This window comes from Notolepis coatsorum (assembly GCF_963971535.1).
Source record: "Notolepis coatsorum genome assembly, chromosome: 14".
Classification (NCBI taxonomy): domain Eukaryota; kingdom Metazoa; phylum Chordata; class Actinopteri; order Aulopiformes; family Paralepididae; genus Notolepis; species Notolepis coatsorum.
The window spans coordinates 83234203-83251302 of record NC_140178.1 but is presented as its reverse complement, the minus strand read 5'-3'; the positions used below and the strand labels follow the sequence as shown (position 1 = coordinate 83251302).

Below are 17100 nucleotides of genomic sequence, written 5' to 3'. Positions count from 1 at the left end.
AGGAAGTCCAAGACCCACTGGCAGAGGTCATAGTTCAAGCCCAGGTCCCTGAGCTTGGCTATGAGTTTGGAGGGGACTATGGTATTGAATGCTGAGCTGTAGTCGATGAACAGCATTCTCACATAGTTCCCCTGCCTCTTGTCCAGGTGTGATGCTGCTGTGTGCAGCACATGGGCTATGGCATCCTCCGTGGATCTGTTAGGGCGGTATGCAAATTGCAGAGGGTCCAGGTTGATGGGGAGGGAGGAACAGATGTAGCCCTTCACTAGCTTCTCAAAGCACTTCATGGCTATGGAGGTGAGGGCTACAGGGCGGTAGTCGTTGAGGCAAGTGGGCGTAGATTTTTTCTTCTACCTCTCTCCTCCTCTTCTTCTATCTCTCTCTCCTGATCGCTACAATATTTAAATGGTGGTGGGTCACAGTGATTTCCTCAACTTAATATTGGGTCCACTGCTAAAAAGAAAAAAAGATACAAATAGAAAAAAAAGATTGAAAAACCCTGATTTAACTCTTTATTCTCCTCACCTTCCAGAAACCTCTCTCCCTCTCCTCACCTTCTCCCATGCTGCTGTCGCTGTCGTCGCTGCTCAGCTCCAGGTCGTCCTCCAGGTCGGTGATGCGCAGGTCTCCGCCGCGCCCCTTCTTCTTCTTCTTCTTGCCCCCCTTCTCGTCGTCGTCATCGTCGTCGTTGCCGCGGTCGCCCTCACGCAGACGCCTCTGCAGCATGATGCTGAAGTGGTTCACCACCTTGTTCCTCCTGCAAACACGTTTCACCATCAGTACAGACCGGCCGCCAATCAATATAGCATATCGCATTCAATAGATATAGCAGATCTGGGCCCTGGTGATCTTCCAGGGGTATTTCGTGAAATTCAATGACAATTTGCTCGTTCATATTTCCAGTGCTTCCAATCCAAATGAATACATTTATGATATCAGTGCTTCCCCTCCGAAAATATCAGTGTTGTTGCATAAATGGACTAGGAATGTCACGATTTGAGATTATGATGGTACGATTATTGTCTGAGGAAATATCACAGTTATTATTTGAAAATAAATCAATCTTCCTTTTGAATACAATAAAATTGTAGAGAAAACACTAGATATGTTACATAAGTTAAAGGTATCAATACCCCTCAGTTTAATATGCTGTAATGTTGTTGTAGAGATATCGTTCTATGCAGGGGGAAACGTATAGCTTCCAAAATACTGTGTATGACTGGATTCCAATACCAGAGAAGCTTAACTATCTGGGAAGGTTTTGGTGGCATCTGTTGCCCCTGTCAAACAGCATTTGATTTATAGGGATGATTTTGCCCTTTGCAACAGTACAGTTCCTACAAAGAGCACAGATGATTTGATTTGGTAAACTTGAGTCATTCTACATTCCTCTCCTCCTCCTCCTCACCTGACCCTCTCCTCTTCCTCCTCCTCCTCACCTGACCCTCTCCTCCTCCTCCTCACCTGACCCTCTCCTCCTCCTCCTCACCTGACCCTCTCCTCCTCCTCACCCGACCCTCTCCTCCTCCTCACCTGACCCTCTCCTCCTCCTCACCTGACCCTCTCCTCCTCCTCCTCACCTGACCCTCTCCTCCTCTCCTCACCTGCCCCTCTCCTCCTCCTCTCCTCACCTGACCCTCTCCTCCTCCTCCTCACCTGACCCTCTCCTCCTCCTCCTCACCTGACCCTCTCCTCCTCTCCTCACCTGCCCCTCTCCTCCTCCTCTCCTCACCTGACCCTCTCCTCCTCCTCCTCACCTGCTCCTCACCTGCCCCTCTCCTCCTCCTCCTCACCTGACCCTCTCCTCCTCCTCCTCCTCCTCCTCCTCACCTGACCTCCTCCTCCTCCTCCTCCTCTCCTCACCTGCCCCACTCCTCCTCGGCCTCCTCGGCGGTGAGCGTGCGGTGCTTGGCCTGTGGTGTGAAGTTGTACCAGCCGTGGACAGGGAAGGCTTCGAAGGCTCCATCAGGACACTGAGTGAATATGTAGTAGGAGGCATTCTCAGTCACACCTCCCTTCTTCTGACCTTTGAACCTGACACACACACACACACACACACACACACACACACACACACACACACACACACACACACACACACACACACACACACACACACACACACACACACACACACAGACAGACAGACAGACAGACAGAGGGAGACAGTGGTCATTTTGTATGTGGTAGAGATCAGCCTCTTAACACTTTGAGTGCCACGGACGCGTTTTGTCGTTAGTTCATGCCGACTGTTGAATGCCACCAACGCTATATAGTGTTTGTTTGTCGTATTATTTTTTATTAGCGTTTTGAATTCATATTTCATCAATCGAGCTTCACGCTAGTGCTGCAGACTCTCTTAGCTCCATTGGGAAAATACCGCCCCCTATCGTCTCTCCGGATGGTACTGCATTAGACTGATGGGGGGGGGGGGGGGGGTCCAGCCTCCTCATTTTACTTTTCCGGTGAGGCATCTGAAGAGACCGAAGTGATTGGGGAGCCGGAAAACGCGTGGAATACATATTTACAGTACCCGGCGCTGAATCAATAAACGCGATCGATATTTGGAATGGCGATCAGGAATTGGAATAATCTTTTTGGAGAACATCTGATCTGAGGTAAGCAATTTATTTTACCAGTCTTGGGGTAATCGGATCTATTTTCACAGAGACATCAGCGTTTGCCCCATGTGTGTGTGTGTGTGTGCGATCAGGAAATGAGAATATATTTTTCAGATCGCTTCTCTAGCGTGCATAAGTACACATATACTATCGATAATCTAGCGTTTATTTGAAAACTATTCATAAATAGGCTGAAAATGACAACGTTTTTTGTGTATTCCAGAATATTCCAGTAAATGCCTTTTATCACGGAATCTATATATTTTCCTGAAACCTGAAAACGAGGGCTTTTCAAAATGCTATAAAATGGAAATTAACCATTAAAAAACAATCCGTTTCGACAATGTTGACTGCAAACAAGTCATTGATAAGCGACGGGCAGATTAGACACATAGCCATAATTTAAGACAGAGATTATGCGTTCACAAATATGAGAACGCTATCATTGAAGTGGGTGGTGGCATTCAACCATGTTTTACCATGTTAACCTTGGTCTGCATCTATTTGTTTTATACGGCCATACCCTCATTACAATAGCGCATCAGACTATTTAATACGCTAATTGGATTATTTGCACTAAAGTAATGTGTGGGCATTGGAAGGGTTTACTAATATTTAACAAGACAAAATGTATTGAATTTGTTGCTAATTTTAAAGGGGTGCCTTGTCTTCTCACCTCAAGATATCTCAATGAAAATGGTCTCAATGGAACCACTAGACTACTATTTACAGCCAGGCTAGTTTATGCTAGTCACAGACGAGTGGCATGTAGAATTAGGCCCAGATTAGGCAGTTTTTAGCATGCAGTACAAATAGGTTACTTTAGGCTTTCTTATAAGTAATATACACACACACATATATATATACACTGTAGAATATCCCACCTCCAGTACATATTTTTGTCACAACTCTTTGATAACTACGTTTGAAAAATCCAGTATCGGTCAGGCTCTATACTAGTGATCAGGCTCCACTTTTACGACACAAACCGCCTCGGCCAGTCCTTCTGCCAGTAGCCACCAGGCTCCACAACCGTGGGCACGGACTGCTGCCAATTGTTGGAGAGCTAACGGCTGGTGAACTTGAGAACTGTTAGGTTCTCACTCTGTTAGGTAAACACTCACAGAGAGACAAGTGTGTGTCCTGAGAGAGAGAGAGAGAGAGAGAGAGAGAGAGAGAGAGAGAGAGAGAGAGAGAGAGAGAGACGAGTAGGGCTGACCTTCGAAGCTTTTTTTGGCAATCGAAGCTTCGGGGCCGAGCTTCGATTTTAATTCGAAGCTTCGATTTTTTTTTTTTATATATATATATATATATTTTTTTGTATCTTATGTTGTGGGACTTGTACAGCACTTTCGTAAACGTTGTTGTTTTTAAATGTACTCTATAAATAAAGTGGGTTGGATTAATTAATTAAGTAGCCCCTTTCGTGACTAACGCATCCAACAAGGTTTCACTCGGCTGTGTGATTTAATTCAAGGTGGATCGCTGTTGTCGTTTGAACAACTTCAGATTTCATGGGAACTACCAATCCCCCAAATCAAGAATGTTTAAGATGAATGAAGTAAGATTTTGATTATTTGAAATATGGCCTGTGTAGACTAAACTATGCACAGAATTATGTCAGTCTACAAGGTCCGGATTCTACATGGTCCGGCAATGTAGACCTTGTAGACTCCACTACAGACCAATTATCAGTGAATGTTCATGCATTTTTAAGAAGGGCAACTTCCACAAAAAAACAAAGAACTCACCAAAACATCTCAGTAGCACCTTATCTAAATGTTATATTTCATATATGGAGATTCATATTTATTTATGTATTGCATGCATTTCTACATTTTATTTCCTATTTTGTTTATTCATCCCAGTATCTTTCTTTCTTATGTGTGGAATTCTACAAGGTGCGCGCACACACACACACACACACACACACCTACACACACACACACACACACACTTACATTTAGTCATTTAGCTGACGCTTTTATCCAAAGCGACTTACAAGTTCTGTACGACAAGACAGCAAGAAGGGTACAACTCTATCAGCTGAGTAACAATGTTCATCAAAGTGTTGCGTGTTACAGTGTAGGTTAGTTTATTAGGACAAGTGCATGACAGTAAGGTTAGTCACGGTTAGATTTTTTATTTATTTTTTTTATCATTTCAGATAATGGTTGAAGAAGTGAGTCTTTAGTCGACGGCGAAAGATTGGATGGGATTCGGCTGTCCTAACTGGGATGGGTAGTTCACACACACACACACACACACACATCGAAGTAAAAAAAAATAATTGAAAAAAATAAATTTTGATTTTTTTTTTTTTTTTTAACTTCGATTTTTTTTTTATGTTCGAAGCTTGTGCCATCGAATCGAACGTTCGAAGCTTCGAAGCATTTAAGACAGCCCTAGAGACGAGTGTGTATCCTGACCTCTTGCCAGCCTTGCCGTTGACCTTGAGGATCCACGGCTGGTCCTCCACCTTGAACTCTCGCGTCACGATGCCAAACTTCTTCCTCCGTGCCTCCTCCCGCTGTTTCTTGCCGAACTCGCTGCCCGCCGCACCGTCCGGGCTCTCGTCCTCTGCGTACATCCGCCGCGCGCTCATGTCCCGCTCCATACGAGCCTGGACAGGGAAGGGGGGCATGAGACTCTGTACTTACTCCTTTCACCTTCCTCTTCCGCATGCACTTAAATTTGATCTTCCTCTCCAGGGAAAAAGTAAATAACTGTGCTTGATTCTTCTCATCTTTTATACTTGTGTTCATTTGACTACTTTTCTTTTCTTGGTAAATGGACTGCATTTATTTTAGTGGAGGCAACCATGCAAGGTGCCAACCTGCTCATCGAGAGCAGTTAGGGGTTAACACTTCGAGGCACAGCTAGGGAGCCTATCTACCTACTGAACCACTGCCACCCCTTTTTAGTGGCATATTGGACACTGCCGATTCACCATTGTTACAAATTTTTTCCTACTCGCTATGTTGGCGATACCAGAATTTGAGCTCATTCCACTGTTGGAATAAGAGTGTGTCCGCTAATGGAAATTAATGTTGAGGTAAACAGGAGGCTTTCTTGCCTGCTGTAGTGACACCGGACAGAAAGAAAGTCCTGGGAACTAAGGCTATACTGGCTGCTGCTGAGCCCTGACTAATGGACTGCATTTACAATATATAGCACTTTTATCCAACGCACGTTACAACTTACGCCTCACATTCACACACCGACAACGGAGGCAACCATGCAACCTGCGAAGGTGCCAACCTGCTCATTGGGAACAGTTAGGGCAGTGCTCCTCAAACTTTTTCTGTCAGGCCCCCCTTTGGCGGACCAAAATATTTTGCCCCCCCCCCCCCAACAAAATAGTCATGAAATGGGCCATGTTTAAATTTATTGAAATAACACCAATATCGTGACCTTTCAAATTGGCCCTATATTTTGTTTTCAGAGCTGTCATGGATGAAAAGCCAGCTTCACACAGATACTATGTGGTGCTGAATGGTATCAACACCTTAACTGCTGCATCATGAGATGAGATACTTGGTACTTGGAGATTTCAAAGAGTTCTTCCAAGAGTTTGGATGGAGATGTGTCAGGAAGCTTTGTCTCAATGTTGTCTGTAAAGGTTTTTTTTATCCAGAGTAACTTGGTGATCCTTTTCTGTGTTTTATTAAATAATGATTTTCAGATTTTGAGAAATGGTATTTTCATGGAGAACAGTGCAGCTGCAACAGATAGCACTTTAGTGATAATTTTCTGTAATCAACATTTTTTTTTTTGTAAATCTCAAGGCCCCCCCTGTCATGCCTCTGCACCCCCCCTGGGGGGCGCGCCCCCCACTTTGAGAAACACTGAGTTAGGGGTTGAGGGTTTCGCTCGAGGACACTTCGATGCACTGCTGGGAGGAGCTGGAATCAAACCGGGAACCTTTTACGATTATCAGATGACCGATCTACCTCCTGAGCCACTGAACACTGAACCCCAATGGTGTTGGCCAGAGTCAGAGTACCAGTTACATACGAGTGTGACAATAAGATGTGTCTGAGAGGGGAAAGCCCACCTGTGTCCAGGTGGAGCAGTTGACTTTGTCCCCTGAGTTGAAAGCCATGATGCTGTACTTCTTAGCTGTGTTCCTAAGGGGCAAACAGAAAAATCACTTAAAAGGGTGCTATAGATAACATTCAGCCACTAGATGTCACACCAGCACCAGCATGTCACTTATCCAATGAGGTGCATTCCACGTGAGGAAATGGGAAGTAGGGAGGGGATACATGCACACAACATGTAAACAGCAGCATTACTTTTGGACCTGCACATTCTTTTTTTTTTATCAATAATTATTTTTGGGGAAAAGCAATACTTTTATTCCGTTCATTTCTAAAAGCCCTGTGGATGTATTATTAAAAAGAAAAGAAAAGATTACTCTACATAAAATGTTTATCTATAGAGGTGTCTCGTCACAACACTGGTTTCTACACACAAACATGGACAAAGACACGCATGATGCACCGTTGGCAGGGAGGGACACTGACAGAGCATTGTTGACAGAGCCTTTGTGTGGATATTTGCATTCTCAGGGCGGAAAACCATGTGTACTCACTTGGGGACTCTTACTGTGTACTCCGTGGCCGAGGAACTGCTGCTCCCCTGCAAGACAAATACCCATAGTACAAAACTAATTATATTCTCTGTGGAATATGACGTTGTTTGTGTGTACTACTGTGTTGCGGTCTGATGAGGGAGGGTAATGTAATGGAGATGGGAAATGATTTGTTGTGCAGTTTAGTACACTTTTCTGATCTAGAAAAAACAAGGGGTCTGGTCATTGGTCATTGTTGCAGAGAGCTAATCAGTAAAGAGGAAATCCACCAGTAGAATTTTAAATGTATGAATATGAACAAGGAGTACTTTGCAATTTTGTTTACACGTACACTCGTACAGTATATCCTTCAGTTTCCCCAGAAATGGCATGTTAGCAGTGGCGTCGCGTGGGTAAAATAACAGGATGCCAACAAAAAAAGTTTTTTTTTTTAAGCCAGTCACCATGTACAGTATGGCTCGGCGGCCAGTCAAACCAAGCAGTCACCATGTACAGTATGGCTCGGCGGCCAGTCAAACCAAGCATTCATCTAGCCCCTTTTGTGACTGCGATGCACTGTAATCATTACTACCTTACACTGTAATCATAACTACTACTACCTTACACTGTAATCATAACTACTACCCTTACACTGTAATCGGCACGGTGGTGTAGTGGTTAACACTGTCGCCTCACAGCAAGAAGGTCCAGGGTTCGAATCCCGCTTGGGGACCAGGTTTCCATGATGCCAGTTACCCAGGTGGGGTATCTCCCAGGCCTTTCTGTGTGGAGTTTGCATGTTCTCCCCGTGCTCGCAAGGGTTTCCCCCCCCGATAAGATAAACCCAATGGAAAAACATGCACAACAACAAGATCGCTAACGCTGTGGCGTCCTTGACGAAGACGGACAGGAGCACTTGGATTGGTCCCCTGGCGCGGCTCACGTGGCGCCTGTCTGCTCCCGGCTGCCCTTGGGGGGGAAGGACGACGGGATGGGTTAATCGCAGATACGCATTGTATGCATGGTTCGCATGTGTGCCAAATGATGACCTCGGAGCAGGTCCTAAATTATTATTATTATTATAATCATAACAACTACTACCTTACACTGTAATCATAACAACTACTACCCTTACACTGTAATCATAACTACTACTACCTTACACTGTAATCATAACAACTACTATCTTACACTGTAATCATAACTACTACTACCTTATAGGGGTGCACGATATTGATTTTTTGAACCAGATATCGATAACTTTCTGCTCCTCAAGGTCGATACCGATAATATATATATATTTATTGTAATATACATTTATTTTTTAATGTATATTCCTGTAGTTTTGACCTAACCAGATGTATCATGACATGCGCGTTACTACTATGAACAAAACAAAGCCAAGAGAACAGTTTTGACTCTTCAAATAAAGTGACTATATTTATTTTTCCAAATAAATATAATCTTAGTCAATCACAAAATTCACAATCCGTCAATGTCATTAACAATGTGTTTCCCTGAACAATGAGTGAACTAAAAACCAAGGTATTGTGCTTTGTCAGCAGATAAAACATTTGACGCTATAGGAGAGGAGACTGTTGTGGTCTTGGTCCATGAAACAACTATTACTTGGCATTTATAGGACAGCACGCCTCAAAAATAATTAAATAAACCAAACAAACATCACAGGTCCATATGTCTGTGGTGAAACTTACGTGCTGTGGTTGCTGGCTGCTCTTACCATATTAGGGGACTAAATGTGCCAACGGGAGAGGGTCTGTATTGTCTTTGTATTGTCTCTTTCCACAGCAAACCGGTAGGCAAGGCACCTTGGTTGAGAAATGCAGGCTTCAGATGGTTCCGGTTCCGGGTCGGATGGAGTAGTCGCTCATTGCCACATGTGACTCCCGTATTTTTATATTTAGTCCTAAAAGCCTCTTTTTATATTTTCGGTTAAACCTTTTTGTATATACCCCCTTTATGTTTCTACCTATTTATTTTGGCTGCAAGAACCACAATGGCGACGAGACAACTGATAAATGATGAATACAAAAATCTAATAAAAGAAAAAACGACCAAAACCCGAGAAATCTCGGGTCTGGCAGTCAATGTGTTAACTGTCCAAGATAATTGGAATAGCACAATGTAAACAATGTGCATTCTGTTTTAGGGTGGATTTTCCCTTTAACCCTTTCTCTGCCAAGCTTATATCCATCAATGTTTGATCACTGCCAGCTCTATTTGTCTATGGAGATGTTCACCTACTTTGCAGGGCTATAACTTTTTAAATTGTATTGCTAAATTCATCATTTCATCATTTATTTATTCGTACATGGAATTACCACAGTCCAACAGTACATATTCATATAATTCACCAAAAATACCATGGCCGAAAGGAACAGGAAGAAGAAAAAATCTTATATATACCTGCCCCTACACACACACAACACACCGATAGACATATTGTGTAAAACCAAACAGAATATACCCATTTTGCAAAAATAAATAAAAATGTAACATCAACACAACCAAATTAAATCAACATAAATAAACCCATTTTGTCTATCTATCAGTCAAACTACATATCGCTGCTGTCGGGACAAAACCTCATAACTCCATTTTTTTATTTTTTTTTATTATATAAATCAACTCCGTAGATCATCCTCCATATGTGTGTGTGGGTTTTACAAAGTTTAAACAATGGGAAAGCATTATACCGATCATCTGTCTAAACCTCCTAACTCTATTCACCCTCAAACCTGTGTTCGTTTTTTTCATCTGCTGAAAAGTTGGGTTTTTGGAGTTATGAGGTTTTGTCCCGACAGCAGCGATATTTAGGTTCATTCATTTACACACACACTTATATAATGTATTATACTTCTATATACTATCTAATTTCTATTTTATTATAATATAACTAAATCATACTATTTATTCTACACCATATTGGTACAGTATTATACAATATTTTAATATATTATTATTCTATGTTACGCTGCTATATACTATATTACTATACTCATACTGGCCTACACTACAACTCTATGCTACGTCATCCTGACACGCTAAACTGCAATATTAAACTAAACTGTGCTATACTGTCTATGTATCTTTTCTTTGCACAACCTTTTGAAGTGAAATATATTATTGGAACTCTTTATCGTTCTGCAAGGAGTTCCATAGTTTGATACCTATAACTGAGGTGCACCTTTTTTTTTTTTTTTTTATTAGTCTTTTTCCCCCTCCATTTTCCTCCGATTTTCTCCCATCCCAATGTTAGTCGTATGCCAATTCCCAGTCCCTTCCTGGTCGCTGCGCTTTACCCCCCACAGTCAGATCATTTGGGAGAGTGGAGGCTACCACGTGCTTCCTCCGACACACGTCCAGCCAATCACCGCTTTTTTTCACCTGGCAGCGCGGATTCTCATTGAGAGGGCGTAGCGTGTGGGAGGACCACACTATCCCCCTCACGTCCAATCCGCGCTTAGCAGGCGCCCCGACCGAACTGTAGGAGTCGCTGTTTACAACGACCCGGACCCACCCCGCCAGCTTCTCCCACCCTCTGATACAGCCAATTGTATCAGTGCAGACGGCCAGCCAAGCTGGTGACAACCCCGGAGCTGTGAGCTGGATTCGAACAGGCGAACCAAGCTCACAGCTCCGGGGCTGGTGACGAACGCAATCTCCGCTCGACCACCTAACCGCCTCGGTGCACCTTTGTTTTAAGGTTGTTCGTGCAAATTGGTGTTTAAAATTTAATTTCCTTCTGCTGTCATCTGGACAGGGAACGAACAACCTCTGTATATTTGCTGGTAATACTCTGCATTTTGCTCTAAACAAAACGAATAAAGTCTGTATTTCAGCTAACTCTTTAAGTTTCAATAGTCTGGATTTAATAAATAATTCGTTGGTATGTTCTCTTGAATCTACATTGTGAACTATTCTTACTGCTCTCTTCTGTAATATAAATAATGGCTTTATGTTGCTTTCATACGTGTTACCCCACACTTCCACACAGTAACTCAAATATGGTAGGATGAGTGAACAATATAATATTCGCATAGAATTATAATCAAGCACATTCTTTGCCTTGTTCAAAACAAAAACACTCTTGGCTACCTTATTTTTTATGTACATTATATGTGGCTTCCATGTCAATTTCTCATCCAACATAACACCCAAATTTTTTAACTCAGATACTCTTTCAATATTAACTCCGTCAATACATAATGCCACATTGTCCTTCTTTCGATTAGTAAATATCATAAATTTCGTTTTTTTCCAAATTTAGGGATAGCTTATTGTTATCAAACCATATCTTAAGTTTACACATTTCATTTACAATGTCATCTGCTAATTTTTTAAGGTATTTTCCTGAACTGAAGAAATTTGTATCGTCAGCAAATAAAACAAATTGCAATATGTTTGACACTTCACATATATCATTAATATATAAAATAAAAAGTTTGGGCCCCAGGACCGAACCTTGAGGGACACCACATTCAATATTCATACATTCAGATGTGTAACCAGAGAGTAGAGCCATATGAAATCCGCGTTCACGGAATCGCGGACGGAATCGCGGAATTAACCAATAAAAATGGAATCAACTGCAAAACGTGGAATATTGCAGAATTTGGCCTAATATGGACTGAAATTTCGTTTTTGGGTGGAACGTTTGGTGCACACGCGACCGGGGAGGCGGGGACTCTACAGCGTGTTACACACAACACAGCCGCGGTGCTCAAGCGTCTGGCTGCTTCAGTGTTAACATCGTCAAGAAGCTAAACAATTCCACAATAAGCCCTCAATTCAGAGCAGAACAGTATCCTAATGACTTTTATGCCCCCGGTGATAAGGTGTTTTGCTAATTCTGTCAACGTTCCGTGGACTGGACCCGCAAAAACACTTGCGACACTATTGTGATTAAATAGCTATAACGTTAGGATGTTTAGCTTCTAGCTAAATCTAGTGCACCCATCCATTTGTTTAATGCAAACGATTGTCATTATACACTGCCCTTTATAAACTAAATACACTTAAATAGCTATGTAACGTTATAGGACTATCTATGGAAATGATAGCTTCTAGAAGTTCTAGCTAAATCTGGTGCACCCATCCATTTGTTTAATGCAAACGATTGTCATTATACACTGCCCTTTATAATCTAAATAAACTTAAATAGCTATGAAACGTTACAGTACATAGGACTATAGCTGGAAATGATAGCTTCTTGCTAAATCTAGTGCACCCATCCATTTGTTTAATGCAAACGATTGCCATTATACACTGTCCTTTATAAACTAAACTAAAGGTGCCTAAATTATGCATTACTATATTTCATCACAATATAATAGATATAGCTAGGTTACTGACATTGTCATTGTGATAATGTCAGTAGTAGCTAGCTGTATCTATTGTTTACACTTGAAATATGTATTTTTATTTTGTCACAATATTAATTGAAAAATATTGTGTAAAATTGAACTGTATTTCTGAGTTGCAGCACTTAAAAACATTAAATGGACTGTTATATCTTATTCAATTGTGGACATTTATTCATTCCCACTTATTAGACACTATTTCTGATGGTAAAATGAGCATAAAAGGCAAAATACAGAATTCTGAAATATTAAAACGGAAAAAATGGAATTTGGGAAAAAATAAAATGGAATTTGGAAAATAATAAAACGGATTTCATATGGCTCTACCAGAGAGTTGTACATATTGTTGTCTATTTTCAAGATAGCTACTTAACGGATACTTAAAGGATAATGAAAGACCCTCACCACCCCAATAACAGCCTGTTCCAGCTGCTTAGGTCAGGCAGACGCCTGCGAACCCCAGCTACTAGGACAGAGCGGCTTAGGCTCAGCTTCTTCCCCCAGGCCATCAGAGTCCTGAACAATGAACATTGAGTACCACTGTAACACTTTAGCATGAGCGGGCACACACTCAGGCCGCACGCACCCTCACTTATTGCCAAAAGGAAAGGCCACTTTAAATTAGTATTAGCAACAGTAACAGTGTATTGCACTACTATTACTACTACTGTTAACTGTCAACTGTTACCCGTCATTGCACAAATTTATTGTTACCTGCTACCTGTTATTGCACAATTTTATTGCACACATTTTTTGTATTGGATTCTATTATATGTTATATGTTGTACCAATTGCACATTGTTGCGGGCAAGACCACCCGCATTTCATTGTATATCCGTATGCCGTGACAAATAAAACTCTTGACTTGACTTGACTTAACCAGTTCATCGCCACCCCTCTCACACCGTATGTTTGTAATTTAGAAATTAAAATGTGATGATCTATCGTATCAAATGCTTTTTTTAAGTCAATAAACACCCCTATTGTGTAATTCCTCTCATCTACTGCTGTGGTTATTTCTTCATATATATTCATTAAGGCTAAGGCTGTTGATCGATTTGCCCTGAATCCATACTGACTCTCACTCAGCAGGTTATTCTTTTCAATAAAACTATCTAATTTATGAGCAAACACTTTTTCAAGAATCTTGGAAAATTGTGAAAGCAGACACTGGTCTGTAGTTGGTAAAGCTGTGTTTGTCCCCAGATTTAAATAGAGGAATAACCTTTGCTATTTTCATTCTGTCTGGAAAGGTGCCTGTTTGAAAGGAAAGATTAAAAACATGACACAGGGTTATCATGTCAATTCCATCACTGTCAGTTGATGTCTTATTTTTTGAATTTAATGCTATTTCTATCATTTGTCTTTCACTCACATGTCCTAGAAACATAGACTGCAACACTTTACTTTCCCCTGTCCAGTCTTTATTTGCTTTCCCTTCATTATGACTTTGGATATTCTTAGCAAGGTTTGGGCCTACATTTACAAAAAATGAATTAAATTCATTTACCACTTCATTCACGTTTTTAATAACCGTATTGTTGTCATTAATGAAGTAATTGGGTAAATCTGCAGATACAGCTTTGCTTCCAATGACATTTCGTAAAAATCTTATTAAATTATTTATATTTTCCTTTAAGACATTATTATAGTGTTCTTTCTTTGCATTTCTAATTATAGTAGTTAATTTATTTTTGTAAGCTTTATATTGATTTTCAGCCTTTTTTGTTCTTAATTTGATAAAATCTCTATAGTTTGTTTTTCTTTTTACTTGCATTTTGTAAACCCTTTGTCATCCAGGGTTTTATTTTATAATTACATTTTTGCTTCCGTACTACCATTGGACAGTATTCTTCATACAGCGACAAGTAAATGTCCAAAAATGCCTCATATGCAGCATTTACTTCTTCCACATAAACCCCTTTCCACTCCTCATTAACCAGATCATTCCTGAACTTGGCTATTGTGTCATCAGTTCTTACCCTTGTGTATCTAAGGGAGTTTTCTTCCTTCTTTGTCTTAATTTGACAGTCATATATTACAAATATAGGTAAGTGGTCACTAATATCATTTATCACAAGTCCGCTTTTAATATTGTTCTCCAAAGTGTTTATAAAAATATTGTCAATTAATGTAGCACAAGTTGAGGTTACTCTACTGGGTTTTGTGATCAGTGGGTAGAACCCTCTGCCGTATAGAGCATCCACAAAATCTGACGTGCAGTGATTAGATTGCTTTAAGAGATCAATGTTAAAGTCTCCACAAATCAGACATGTTTTGCTCTCATTTAACCCATTCAATAACTCTTCCAAACTGTCTTTAAATGATTCTATGCTTGACCCTGGTGTTCTGTATACACAAGTAACAACAATATTCTTCACCTTATCCATTTCAATTTCCACAGTTATACCTTCCATTAAGTCATCGATTACTATACTTTGCACTTGTTTACATTTCAAGTCACTGTCCACATACAGGGCCACGCCCCCTCCCCTTTTGTTGTTTCTATCCAGGTGATACAGCTCATAACCCTCCAAGTGAAAATCAGCACAATTCTCCTGCTTTAACCTCGTTTCAGATAATGCTATAACTGAAAATCTATTATTAAATGTTTTTAAGTATTCATTAATCTTGGTGAAATTCGCATAAAGGCTTCTACAATTTAGGTGTATCAACGAAAACCTATTTTCTGGTTTAACAATGTCATTAAGCTGTTCATCTGTATAATATTTACAGGTATTATTAATTGCATTAAACACATGGGTCTCAGGATCAACATCATATTCAAAATCATATATTTCTTCCGTATCCGACATTGTGGTTATGTACTTGATTTCCGGGCTCCAGTGAGCCTACTTCTTTAAAGTCACCCATGTATGTATCTCCAAATACAATTCCACCCAAGTTGACCATACCATACAGCTGGCCAACATGAGCCCTTGGCTTCCCAAGACACATCGCCATAGTCCATGCTGTAGTTGTCCACAATGCCTCTCCACAAAAGTAGTCCATGCCATAACTGTCCGTGGAAAACATATACACACCCAGATCCAAAATTGAAAACAATAGTCCATGATTGTCCATAGTGGAGCAAAAAGTAATTCAAGTTCTCTCTTTCAGTCTGTAGTATCCATGCATTCAACATGCGGTAGGAAACAGAATCCCAGTCCAAAAAAAGAAAATGGAATCCCAATAGACAGTATCGATAAAAAATAATCCATGATATCTCTTTCAGACCATAGGTTCTATGCCAACCAAAGAATGCCATAAAGTTGAAAATGAAAAAGCCAAAAAAACAAAGAACAAAAAAAAACATAAAAAAAACATATCTTCCACATGTCCAGACAGAAAACATCTTGGCCATACAGGCCTACCAGAAAAAACTCAGTCAATAAGGTAAACAACATGAATGAAATCAAAGTCATCGGTCCCAAAAAAAATATATTTAGGCATTGTCACTTGTATTGCTCCAGATCATTCAGATTTCGTACCGCAACCACCCTGGCTTGCTCTGGTGGTCCGTTTAACTTTATAAATACTTTTCCATTTCTTGACCAGGTTGCTTGGATCTTGTTTTGCTTTCTGAGGGCACGGCCATACCAAGCTATTTCAGAATTCTTCTTTGTTAGGTGCTCGTTTATATACACTCCAGTATCTCTAAGGTTTTTGGATTGCCTCAACACTTCAACCTTATGCTTTCGATTTGCAACCTTGACAACAATCGTGGTCTTGGTGTTTTTTTTGTCCTTGCTTGGGAGAATGTGACAAGCCGAGATGTGCTGGCTCTCTAAGGGAATGTTCTTACTTCTCATGTATTGAACCACTTGCTGCTCTACTGTATACAGTTCCTCAGGTGGTGCATCCTCACCTTGTCGGTCACCGGCTGTTGCTCTGGCATAGCTGCGATGTTTGATTTCCAGCCCAGTGATGATAAGGTCATCAGCACGAGAGTACTGCTCCAAGTCGTCAATCCTTTGTTCCATCAGTTCGATCTTCTGGTCCCTTTGGTTGATTGTGGCCTTCAACTCACGAACCTCCTTCATTAGTTTCATGATGTCACCTTGTTGTTTTACCACTTTGCTGATCTCCTCAGACATAAAATTTAGTGATTTTTTAAATTCTTCAAATTCCTCTGCCAGTTTTTTTGATCGTCATAGTCATCTTTGCTCCAGCCGGTCACAAGTAGACAAAGAAAAAGGCTTAATGAGATGCTACTATGTTTCAAACCACCATGTGCTGCTCCCAGGCCTTTAATAATGTCCTTGTTCAAAATACACCAACTTGCAAAGATTTACCCAAAAACTGGAAATAAACATTACTTTGCCATCAGTGGTGATTTAATTCTGTATGGATGGCACTGTATTTTGGTGATTTCTAAAGGATTGTAAAGTATTTCAGGAAACCCTGAGCAGAGGAAAGGTAGTGGTGGCCATCTTGCTTTCCAAAATGGCCAAAAACCCATTTACATTACTATGGCCCATTCAACATCGATTAGCTATTGTTCAGGGTGTAGGAACGT

General features: G+C 40.8%; 1 protein-coding gene across 4 annotated transcripts in view; it reads right to left on the bottom strand.

Annotated features, from left to right (window-relative positions):
- gtf2f1 (general transcription factor IIF, polypeptide 1) overlaps nt 1–17100 on the bottom strand; it is a 32975-nt gene that overhangs the window by 11445 nt on the left and 4430 nt on the right. For 2 of the 4 annotated variants that reach the window (XM_084328184.1, XM_084328183.1), the window contains exons 3-8: nt 13807–13838; nt 7219–7265; nt 6679–6751; nt 5051–5244; nt 1864–2034; nt 555–757 (exon numbers count right to left, since the gene is read on the bottom strand). In XM_084328184.1, the coding sequence (XP_084184310.1) occupies nt 555–757; nt 1864–2034; nt 5051–5244; nt 6679–6751; nt 7219–7265; nt 13807–13821 (703 nt within the window). In that variant the 5' untranslated portion in view covers nt 13822–13838. The remainder of the gene's footprint in view (nt 1–554; nt 758–1863; nt 2035–5050; nt 5245–6678; nt 6752–7218; nt 7266–13806; nt 13839–17100) is intronic. The other 2 variants (XM_084328186.1, XM_084328185.1) reach the window with 1 other exon arrangement.